The sequence below is a fragment of the Lonchura striata genome, chromosome 5 (assembly GCF_050655825.1).
Source record: "Lonchura striata isolate lonStrDom1 chromosome 5, ASM5065582v1, whole genome shotgun sequence".
Lineage (NCBI taxonomy): Eukaryota > Metazoa > Chordata > Aves > Passeriformes > Estrildidae > Lonchura > Lonchura striata.
This window is the reverse complement of record NC_140707.1, coordinates 24,902,817-24,914,864: the sequence shown is the minus strand read 5'-3', so window position 1 is coordinate 24,914,864 and position 12,048 is coordinate 24,902,817. Positions and strand designations below refer to the sequence as shown.

Sequence of the window (12,048 nt, the reverse complement as noted above, 5' to 3'; positions counted from 1 at the left end):
TCATTTTCCCTGTACTGCAGCACTCTGCCCTCTTACACTCTCCTACTGCATGCTGGCGTTCTCCCTCTCCCCCACAGCCGTGTCCTCAGTTGTCTCCTGTTTTTCTTCACTAACCTGACCCTAGTCAGACTCACCTACCCTTTCCCACCCCTTTTCGCAACCTGTCTTTCCCGTTTAACACTCTCCTTTCACGCCAAGCCTGCAGATGTCCCATTTCCTGCCTTTTCGACCCTCTGTCTTCCCCAGTATCAGAACATCAAGAGCCCTACAGAGCCATGCTTGGCTCCACCACTGCTGCCCTGATTGAAAGAGGCATTTCTGCTCCCTGAACCCCTTGGCTCTGTCAATCCTGCTGCAACTAGCGCTACCGCCAAGACAGGGCACTGGCCAGGACTCCGCACCTGGCACCCATCCTCGCTCTGCTGGCTGGCGCTAGGATGAGAGTACGAAACCTACGGGCTCTGCTGTAGGGCACACCACTCTCTCCTTGCTTGTCCCACCCACTTTGTCCCTAAACCACATTCTGAGTGACTGGAGCACTTAACTCTAGCTGGAGCATCCCCGCTCACCACACCAGCAGCAGGAAGGGAGCCAGGGAGCCAGACAGGGAGCCAGCCCAGCCCCACTGAAGTTACCCTCCTGCCTCCTCCAGCTCAGGGACGAACACAGGGGCTGGCACAGGTCCCTCCCGATGCCGGCGACCGCTCTGCTTTGCCGGCCGGCTGCTGCTGCTGCCTCCGTGCGATGTTTTAACCTCGGTGCCCCCGCGGTTCAAAGTCCCCGCGGCCCGTCTGTCCCTCCTCACCTGGCGCCGCTGGCGAGCGCGTTCCCGGGGCACGGCGGCAGCCAGGTGCGCTCACACCTGTACATCCGCAGGGCTGCGGGAGCGGGGCGCGGGGCAGTCCCGGTGCCTCCGCCGGGCGGAGCGCGCTGCGGGGATGCGCGGCTCCCGCCCGCGGCGGTGCCCACGGGAGGCCGCTGCGCCCCGCCAGCCCGGGCGGGGCCGGGGGGCGGGCGCGGGGCAGCGGCGGACAAAGCCGGGCAGCGCCGCGGGCCCCCGAGGGGCGGGAGGTGCCGCCCCCCGCCCGCGCCGCGGTGGCGCTGCCGAGCAGAGCCGGGCGCTGGGCGCCGAGCGCCGGCCGCCCGCCCGCCCGCACCCCCGCCCGGCCGGCCGCGCGCGCGGCGAACATGGCGGCGGCGGTGGGGCGGGACACTCTACCTGAGCACTGGTCCTACGGCGTCTGCAGGGACGGGCGCGTCTTCTTCATCGAGTAAGGGGGAGCCGCGGGAGGGGCGCGGGGGGCGGCGCGGCCCCGCCGCCGCCCTCACTAACAGGTGCACGTTTCCCGCTTCTCCCTCGCAGCGACCTGGCCCGCCGCACCACTTGGCTGCATCCGCGCACCGGCGAGCCCGTCAACTCCGGCCACATGATCCGCTCAGGTGGGTGCCCGCGGCGCGGCGCCCCCGCCGCGGCCGGGAGCCTCCGCGGGCGAAGTTCTCACCCCTCCTTCCCGCTCTCTCTCTCTTTCCCCGTCCCCCGTGCCTTGCAGACCTGCCCCGCGGATGGGAGGAGGGCTTCTCGGAGGAGGGCGCCAGCTACTTCATCGAGTGAGTACCGGCTCCCGGCCCCGCGCCGCCCGCCCAGGGCCGGGGGGCGCTGGCGGCGCGGCCCCGGCTCAGCCCGGCCCCGGCTCAGCCCGGCCGCCCCCGCTCCGACCCCGCACGTCGCCGGCTCCATCGTGATCCACGCCGGCCACAGCGGCACCGGGCTGCGCCGTGCCAGCGGCGAAGTTGGCTCCGGGCGCGGCGGGATGCGGCTCCCCCCGGCCGCGCTCTGGCGGTGGTCAGCAACAGGTTTCCTTGGAGGCGGCACTTCAGTTTTGCCTGTTTGTTCGGGGTTTTTTTTTTTGCGTGTGTTTGTTTGCGGGCTGGCTGCTCCCCCCTCTCCCCGCTATTTACGGTGAGGTTTGCGGCAGGTGGAGCGTCGCCTTGCTGAGCGCCGGCCGAGGTGGAAGGTGAATGGTGGTTTCGTTGTTTTAAATGGCTCGTGGCTGCGGACGCAGCCCCGGGAAGTTTTGCAAGTGAAAGGCGTCCAGTGTCTCTTCCCGGAGACGGGGCTGAACGGATGAAGTTGCCTTGCCAGGGCTGGTGGTGGATGTCGGGATCTTTCATGTGGCGTTTCTTGTTCGGAGAGCAATTACGAGCAGGGATGTGCTGCTTATTGAGACGCTTTTATTCCGTGAGATGCAAGCGTGTTGCAGCAAAGAGAGCTAAGAGAGATCCTTCAAACACTGCAGATATAAGGCTTTTGCAAAAACAAACGCCGATGTAAAAGTAGAGATTCAATCAAATGAGTAAAACTTTGGTACGTTTTGCATGTGGAGTCACGTGTGATGCCTTGGCGTTTCCCTTTGCAAAGCCGAATGCCTGACAAATTTAACGGAACGGGACTGGGAAATGCTCAGACTATCTCATTGCTCCGGTGCAGAACTCCCAGGCTGTTAAGTATAGCCCCAATAACTGCTGACAGCAGTGTCTCAGTTGTCCAGTATCGAAATGCCTGCAGAGCAAGGCATTTGAGTAACTTGAGGTTTTAGTAAATATCAAACTTCCAAACCATACTGGGCTCGGTGAAGAAGCAATTGACTGAAGGTGTAACAAATGCCTCACATGTAGGATGTTTGTTAAATAAAATTCCACATGATTATAAAATGTCCTTTTTTCACCTGCAGAGGAGAAAAAAGGCATTCAATCTTCATTTGTCTGAGCCAGAGAATTCCTTGCAGTACTGGGCTGGGCACTTAGTTTAGCCCTTGACTCTTGAGGAGGTGGTAGCAAAGCACTGGAGAGCAGCTCAATAACACTTAGAGCTGCCACCCTTTATCTATGGCTAGAGCACTGAAAAGAAGGAATAAAGTTCTGCTGGTTGCACAGGCCAGAGATGGAATTCTAAAATGTCCAGTCTGTGAATGTACTGTAAACAGATCCTTTACATGGGTAAACTTCTAGGTGTAGGACTACATCTATTTGTTTTTCTCTCTTTTCCAGAAACTTACTAGTGCAATTTTAGAACGGCTTAAATTCCTCTTCCCAAATGCTGTGTTTGGAACACCATCTCTTGTTTGTTAGGCACTTATAAAACTTTTAATTCGTGATCCATTGAATTAAGAGTTCTGTGTAATGCATTTTCATAACTTGTGCTAATAGTGCACTTTACCTTGGGCTGGAACTGCTGCAGGAAATGAAATGAGGAATGGAGTGTGTATTTTACTGAGCAGTTTAATAAACTCAATCATCTTTAGCCAAGCAGTTTTGTGAGGAGACAAAACAATGTTTTAACATAAATCTGTTCAGTTGAACTGCTTGAGACCCAAGATCCTCCTGATATGGAATGCAATATTTAATACTTCAGCAGTGATACTTCACCCAGCACTGCTCTGACCTCTCTGATTTCAGCTCAGAGGCTCCTGAGCCCAATGGAATTTTTCATTTTTTCTACCATGAGCATACTGAGCTCTTGTTGGGCTCATGTAAACATCAGTGTCCTTAGATGATGATTTCTATACCTCACTGCTCTGTTCATTCCTCCTGTGTTGCTTCCACGTGATGAGTTCTCAGCTTACAGAAAAGGTTACTGGTCCCTAAACGCATGATTTCACATGCTGCTCTATTAAATTCCATTTTCTGGCATTCCAGCTCTCAAAACCCATGAACTTTCCTGGATAACTACCCAGTCCTCTTTGTACTGGTGACAGTTCCAGTCTGGTGCTGTCTACAGAAATTTGACAAACACATTGTTACTCCTTGGATACTAATATACTGAAGGGTGTCAGGAGGAACATTCCAAGTAACCCCTCCCCTTTGTGGTAATTTCCACAATTAATATAGCCTATTGTAGTTTTACCACACTGGCCACTTGATGGATCTTGTAAGTCTTATTCTTTCACTAATGAAATGAAAAGTATTATTACTAAGTATTATTGCTGTTTTAAATAACTTCAATCAAACATTTAAATATATATAGGCTAACTCCACTTACGTAACTGATTTCTGGTATAAAGGTCATGAAAATATTAGGTAAAACTTTGGATGTGAGTTGTCTCTTATGTAAAAAAAAACCCAAACTTAACTAGTCTTATGTCCATTTACTTCTGTGTCTTTATTGCTTCTTTCAATACTATGGACAAACTTGAAACATCATAAAATAAAACAAAGATCTGAAACATCATAGAATGAAACAAAGTTTTATAATATGGTCAAGCTGCATATCAAAACCAGGTAAGTTTTTCTCCCCTTTCCATGTAACAGGAGTTTGAAAATTTCCAAAACTCCACTTCTATGGGATAGAAGCTTTCCAAATGAACGTGCTGTGGTTTAGAATGTTTTTTGCTGTTCTGTGGTTGGGCAGCTGTCCTGTAGTTGAAGGGGTGCTGTTTTCCCTTTGGTTATTTGCATGAGATGCTTGTCTGAAATCACATTCCCTCTTAGCCTTATTTTGCTCAGCTGAGTGAGCCAAGTTCTTTGTGCAGCCCTTTAAGAAGGGCTCTCTGTCTGTTTGGTTGTCCTCTAGTTCTTCTCTGCACCTCTTGCAATACGAAGTCATCTTTGTTGCATGTGAGTGAACAGAGTCCTCTGCTGGAGTGAGCTTTTGTGAGGCTCTCAAACAACAAAAGTCCTTTCTTGGCTTCAAAAATTTCTCAGTTTTCTGCATTTTATGTTGTTTGCCTATTTAGGGAAGACGCCCACACTGGCAGCACATGCGAATGCTGCCAATTGACTGAAACATGCAGGTCTTTCTTTTTCTTTACTGCTTTAAATTTTAAGAACCGTAATTTAGGAAGCTACATTTCAGTTCTTCCCATTTATGCTTATCCTTATCTTTGTAAATTATTTTCTCTGTTCCAAATATTCCTCAGGTTTTCTTGATAGTGGCAAACCCTGTTAGGGCAGTGCTGTCTCTTATCCTAAAATCACTAAATAAAACATTAAATAAGTGATGTATAAATCAATTCTTCTGGATCTCCATGTAGTAGTCTTTGAAAATATCATGGTTGCTACATTTTTGGAGTGCTGAATACAGCTTGCACCACACTTTTCCATCTCTTTTTTTGTTTGTTTAATGATGTTTTTGAAATACCTTGTGTTTGTGGGGCAAGTGCTTTATGGGAGAGTCCCTGCAGAAAGGTTGTTGCTGAGCACATGTGGAGCTGAATGAACACTGGCTCTGGTTTGTTTCTGGTGGTTGGGTTGCTGATGTGAAATGTTAATTGTGGTTGGCAAACTCCTTGTGGGGAAGGAGATGGGCCATGCAGGGAGGGCAATGATGGTGGTAAAGCAGTGCATGTATGCATTAATTACAGTGCAGGTTTTTCTTTACGTTTGCTTCTCTTTTTCTGATTGTCCAAAAGACTTGGGGAAGTTGGAAAGCTTGGAAAGTGTGGAATGCTTTTTTATTCCCTTCCTACAGCTTTCAAAGGTTGAGGTGGCTGTTGGTGTGGAAGGATCTGTTCTTGCAGTGTTAGATAGCTAGCTGGCTTGTATTTAAATATGTTACAAATGTGTACTGCTGCTACAGAGGTTCTTTTTGAAAGCTGCCATGATATTGCACAGATGAAATGCAATCATGCATTCAAACTGTGGCCTAGAATTAGGAGCAAAAAAAGTAGAAACCAGCACTTAAATATCTGAAGTTAACATTTTATTAGTTTCTGAAGTCAGTTTCCACTTCAACTTGGCCTCTTCTTTGGGAAACAAAGTGGATGTACAAGAAACAAGCCTGTGAAATTGGCATAGCAATAGTCAGTAACTGTTTACAACTCTCACTTAATTCTTGTATTTAGCCTGTACTGTGTGTAGGAAATATGCATGGTATGTGTTTCAAGTGTTTGGAAATAGCAAAAGAGCAAAGAACACTAAACAGAAGTCTGCCTTTTTAACTTTGTTTCTGCTGTGCCAGGTGTGTAGGTTCAGGTGCAATGTCACTGAAAACCATACAGGAGCTCAGATTCACCCACAGTGGGCTGCAGATGATACCCACTTAATGATTATTTAATCACAGAAACCCAAAGGGGAAGAGACCAGCTGGATTATTGAGTTCAGTTTTTTTGATTATCTGAGAAGATTGTTTTATAATCTCATTAATAAATTTAATTAACAGGTTTCTTCTGCCCTGCTGAAATTCCTGTCTTATTCACTCCTAATAGGATGTTGAAAACTATATAATTTTTTTGTTTAGGTGTGCTAAAACACTGTTTACTGTAGGTGTTCTTTGACCTGCTGTAAGCAAATTATTATTTCTTGCTTTGTTTCCCATGATGGTTATTGCTGTAGAAGTAAAAGATACTGGAAGCACTTAGCTGCTGTAAGGAATAGTGATGACCCTCATAATGAGGTCTTCTGTCTAGATGATGTCCTTTGTGATTCTTGACCCTGTGCTTAAATAAAAGGTGTAAGTACATGAACTGATATGAAATCCACCTGTGAGGTTGGGTTCACTTCAGTGTGTGACTGCTGTGTGTGGCCAGTTTGAGCTAGGGAGTGGAATAAACCATTCCTGGAGTGGAATAAAAATTGGGTAGCTGGAACCACGTGAGAACGTCACCAAAAGTGATGCGTTCACAGCATCTCCAGAAAATGTGAGGGTAGTCTGGTGAAATGAATAGGTTTTGCGTGCCGTAGAGTGTTGTGGGGAAAGTTTTAGGGAAATAAACCTGGAGTGGTTCTCAGCAAGGGGCAGAAGACCTAGTTTGGATAAACTGGAGAGCACCATGTGCAGCACTGTGGATTCTGGCCACCAGTGATAGCCTCCTAGAGAGTCAGGAGTTGCCCTTGAGGTGGACTAGACTTCAGGGAGGTAATTTGTATGGGTGGAAAAGCGGGTGTGGAATGGAGAAGTGGAAGAAGAATGCCAGAAGTTGTGCTGAGAGGCTGAGGTGAGGAAGCTGCTGTCCCATGCCGCAGTTCTGCCGGAGTGATCCATGGTCTTGGGCGGCCTCTGCTGGCTCCTGGCAGCCGGAGGAAAGCTGGGTGAAGCCCTCTTCGTTCTTCCTCTTCTCCTTTTAAATTTTCTTGGAAGAAAGTGTTCCATTTGGAAATGGGAAATTGCTGTGGGGAAGCAGAACTATACACAGTAAAAATAAATCTCCCTTCTTGTAGGCGTTTCTCTGCATCTCTCCCTCTTGTCCTTTGTTCTCCCTCTTTGGGTTTGCTCAGACAACCTGTTTAATGCATTTTGTTGTCCTGCACTGTGAGCAGAATTGAGCTGGGAATATTGGAGCTGCTGGTTGGATGCAGTAGCTGTGTTTCATTCCAGCTGGGGACACAATTCATTGTCCCTTTTGATGACAATTAAAATGGGAGATCACTCATTAAAGAGTGCAGTAAATGCTGATGGATTTGTGCTGGGTTAGGGATGGCTGACAGTTGCAGAGAGCAAAGTAGCTTTGTAGTTCAGCTCCCAGAAAGGGGGAAAAGGGCACATTGTTTGTGGTGCCCGAATTTCAGAGTGCCCTCTGGAAGCAAGCTTGGAGATGTGTGTAAGGAAAATGCCACGTGTGGTTTGGTTCAGCAGGGTATGTGGATGAAGAGGGATGTTGTGTGCATTCCTTAGGGGAGGGAGGAGCAGGGAAGGGAAGGTGCTGGAGTTTGTTTTTAAAGCAAGGCTGCACCACAAAGTACTTAGCTTGGCTCATTAATCTGTGTTTGCCTTTATTCCAAGATACACACATGTTAGAAAACTGAATTTTGACTACCTGAAGAGGCCAGCAAGGATAACACACACAGTGAGATGCTTTTATAGGTGTTGAACGCTTCTGGAAATCAAAGTTTTCTGGGAAACAGAGCAACATGCTTTTGTTCTGGTTGGGGTTATGTGGCTTCCTTGTGTTGTAGCTCAGGAAAACAGGCATTAACTGGTTATTCAAAGCTGCTAGCCTCCACATTTTGTTTACTATACATTCCAGCTTTATGAACATTAATGTGTAAGAAAAACTTCATTCAGCCTCTTTCCTAAAACAGTGCCCACTTTTGCATTCCTTGGATCTGTGCAGGTGAATGTGTGTGCCTTTTTAAAGAAGGTATATATGGCAGTGAGAGTTTCAATATTCCTGAAAGTCTGTCTAAAGATTAAGCATAAATACAGTCATACAGCTGTGTTGGGCAGGTATTGCTGTAGTCTTAAAAGTAGTTTTCATAACCTTGAGTTATGTTTCAGACTGCTTTTACAACTGTGCAATATGCCTGTCACATCAGATGAGGAAACAATTTATTCAACACTTTTAATTAAATTTTATTAATTACCCATTATCTGCCAGAAAAGAGAGAACAGCAGAATCTTGATATTAATGCAATGTGTTTTGTTTGAAGAAGGTTGCTTCTTTATTCTATCAGTAGTAAACTCTAGCTACTGGATCTAGTTAAAAGGATTGCCTATCTGCAGGCAAATACATTGTGCAAGATGTTCTTGTATTTTATAATGGAGGAAACAAAAAGGTACCTTTTCCCAGGCAGGTCTCGCAGTCCTGAACAATCTTAGCAAGTGCTTCAGAGAAAAAAAGAAGTTTATGTAGCTGTGAAATGCATGTGTTCTTGTATACCCTGCATTTCCCATCATTCCACTTGCTGCAGATGGATTATTTTAAAATGAGTTTTAACCTCACTACTGATCCAAGTTTGCTATCATCTCAAATATTTGCATTTCTTTGGTACAGATTAAGTGTGCTGCTTCAGTATTGCAGTGCTGGATCTCTGAAAAAACTGGCTTGAATAAGTGTGGTATCACATTTATTTAATATCACATCAAATTCTAGCCAGTATGACTGTAGACTCTAATTTGCTGTTAAATCTAATTTGTTTTGTCTTTGCCTTCTAGATGTGCTTTTTAAACTTTTTTTTTTTAAATTATGACCTCAGTTTGGGTAATGGTGATAGATGGGGCATTTTATTTATAGCTTAATTGTCTTTTCTTACAGCATTATTAGAGTTTTACAAGGTCTGCTCTATGTCCTTAGAAGCAGAATTTTTACTTTAAAAGCAGATTTGTAATTAAAGATGTTAAAATCCAAGAAGAATCTGGTTAAGCACCCAACACTTCTCTTTTTGATTGTCTGCCATGGAGTATTTGGCAAGAATGTCACTGACTTGTCTAGACAGGTACAAAATCTTGCTACCAATACACAGTAGGTGTGTGTTTTTCTGCCTGAAGTTTTGTGTTTAAACCCTTGTTTTCCTTATTGCTTATCTGTACCTTTAAAGATTTTATCTTTATCTTAATAAAAAATACAACTGAAACCACCAACACTTTTGAAATGAGATTGGGATGCACTGCTGAAATGAAGCATTTGAGTAATACTGGATTTTATTTACAGTTCTTTGACAAGTGAGGACTTCTATTTTTATTTACTTACCAGAGACTAAATATCCTGAATTAAGAGCTGACTGAAGCATTTGAAAATACAAATTAATTGTGCAACATGCAGGGATTTTTTTTTGAGGAGTTCTGTATAGACTCTGTAAAATATGAGTAAGCAGGAAAGCTGCTGTTAATTTTCTGTTTTATTTAATCTGAAAAAAAGTAGTTATTGCCTTTTGCAAGTTGCAGATTTGTTTCAAAATGTCATAGTTTCACATTCATCTTCAAAGTGGCAAAATGCTTGAGCAGCAACTTTCACTTAACTTTCACATTTATTGTTCTTTATCTTTTGCCGTTACTTTTTTGTTATTTTTCTAGGGAGAAGATTCGCTTTGATTAACTTAGGAAATTGATACCAATGTAAAGGAGGCAACGAGAAGATAAAAGCAGTGTTTGTCTCTCAAGCAGCATAAATCAGAGGCCAGAAGCTAAAGTAATTAATTTTTTAAATACGTGTCTTTTTAAGCCAATTTTTAGATGTTTTAAATGTGTGCTCTGTGTGTTAACCTCTGAGTGCTTGAGCTCAATGCCTGCTTTGAATCAAAGAAAATAACTGGGCCCAATACCTGGAATAATAGATCTGTTTGATCTTTTTCAGCGAAATCTTTAAACACATCTGGAGACAGAACTGTGCTAATGGGCAGGATTCATTTTATGTAATTTTCAGTGGCTGGTAAAGCAGTCATCTTTTCTGTACCTTTTGCTGAAGATCAGGAGTTACAGCATTAGCTGTTTGCAAGGTGAGAGAGCACTGACAAAATCTAGATGTAGACAGTTGTTCCAGAGGACATGGTAATTCAAGGCCACGTTGAATCTCCTGGACAAAATTAAAATTAAATTAATAAAAGTTAGCTGCAAGATAATGAAATCCATTTTGCTTAGATGACGGTTATCAAACATTTGACATTTATTGTGGCCATCTCAGAATATTAGCCCTATTTTAAAATTCTTTTGCTTAAAGCGTGGAATTCATGAACATGAAATTTTTAAAATGTAAAGTCTTTGCTTGCTTTCCAGTTAAGACAATTATATTGTCAAGTAGCTTTTGAGCAGATGTTTTTATTTCCTTCCTTGGAAATCACAGATCAATGCTGTTCTTTAAATGCTACTTTTGTACTTTACTTTTTTAGCACAGAAGTGCTTGACTGCCTAAAACTATTTCACTTACCGAAGAGATTTATTCCTTCAACACTGCATTTTATTATTCCCAGTATTCAATTTTATATAGCCTAATCACTTTCCTTTTGCTCTTCCAGTTGGCTCTGTAGTGAGGTGCAGTTTGAATTCATTACAAAAAAATAAAAGTCAATGACTTATTTCTTATGTGAAATCATTACATGAAATTCTTCAGATGAAGAGATTACAGGTAAAAGTTGGGCTTTGATATACTCATTTCACAGGATGTTTAGCCCTTTCAGTTGAAATGTGGAATGATAAATCTTTACTTCAGTGGAGTGTATCAGTGTAACAGATATTTTCCACTGTCTGGTTTTTCTTCCCTTATTGCTAACTTGCCTAAGAAGGTGGCCAGGTAAATCTCTGGATCAAGAGTCTTTCTTGAGAGCTTCATTTCCCTGCCTTACCTGGAGAATATTGAATTGTCAATGCAATTGTCAATTTCAGTATTCCCTGGTGGAGAATATTGAATTGTCTACAGAAATACTGAAAGACCAGAATGGTGGAAGGGAAATTGAAATTACTGAGGTCTGTCTATGACAGTGTCCTCTGGGACAGAAGTAAAACAGCATTCACTTTTATGACTTTAGGTATGTTTCCTAATGATCCTAATGATCTCCTTCCAGAGATCCAGCACTGCAATACTGAAGCAGTACATTTAATCTGTACCAAAGAAATGTAAATATTTGAGATGATAGCAAACTTGGATCAGTAGTGAGGTTAAAACTAATTTTAAAATAATGGCATGTGATTGCTGGGCATTTAGATTCTTGGGCATGAAATTCAGGTTTTGCTTCTGCATTCTCCTTGAAGTTGAAAGATTAAAAACTATTTCAGGTAGAAGCAGAAGTCACAGTTAACATTAACCCAGAGCATCTGGCTTCAAGGTTAAACACAAATTATTAAAATACCTGGTGAAGGCATTTAAACATATACTCAATATTTGCTGAGCGGGACCTGCTGTACTGATGCAGAGTAATCCTCACTGAGAGATTTACAAATAATATAAATTTTTAAAGTCTGGTGGTTTCTCTCTCACTGAGCAATTTGAAGTGTTGTAACAATATTGCTGATTTTCCAGGGGATCCAGAGGATTTTAGGAGAAATGTCTTCAAATTTTGCATGAGGTTGAAATTTTAAATAATCCTTGTGCTGGGTGGGCTTCTGTACAGGAAAACATCTGAAAACTCTATTATCAGCAAAGGATCTTTTTTTGAAGTGTCCCGTTGAAATATGAGCCCATACAATTGCATATTTTCTCCTAACACTGCAAGAAAAAAGGGCAGTGACATTGCACAATGGTGTGCTTGTCTTTGCTGGAGAGCTTCAACAACATTTCTGCAATACAAGGGAACATCTTCTCCTTTTAGTGACTACAGCAAGGAGTCATTTAGATAGGAAAGAAAACTTCGGATCAAGTCCAACCATTAACCTGGCACTGCCAAGGCCATCATTAAACATGT

The 12,048-nt window shown here is 44.0% G+C and overlaps 1 protein-coding gene across 14 annotated transcripts in view; it reads left to right on the top strand.

Annotated features, from left to right (window-relative positions):
* The first annotated feature begins 1,113 nt into the window (after positions 1-1,113).
* PLEKHA7 (pleckstrin homology domain containing A7) overlaps positions 1,114-12,048 on the top strand; it is a 145,204-nt gene continuing 134,269 nt past the window's right edge. For 11 of the 14 annotated variants that reach the window (XM_085581432.1, XM_021525587.3, XM_021525584.3 and 8 more), the window contains exons 1-3: positions 1,114-1,271; positions 1,364-1,440; positions 1,551-1,608. In XM_085581432.1, coding sequence (XP_085437558.1) covers positions 1,189-1,271; positions 1,364-1,440; positions 1,551-1,608 — 218 coding nt within the window. In that variant the 5' untranslated portion in view covers positions 1,114-1,188. The remainder of the gene's footprint in view (positions 1,272-1,363; positions 1,441-1,550; positions 1,609-12,048) is intronic. The other 3 variants (XM_085581438.1, XM_085581436.1, XM_021525590.3) reach the window with 1 other exon arrangement.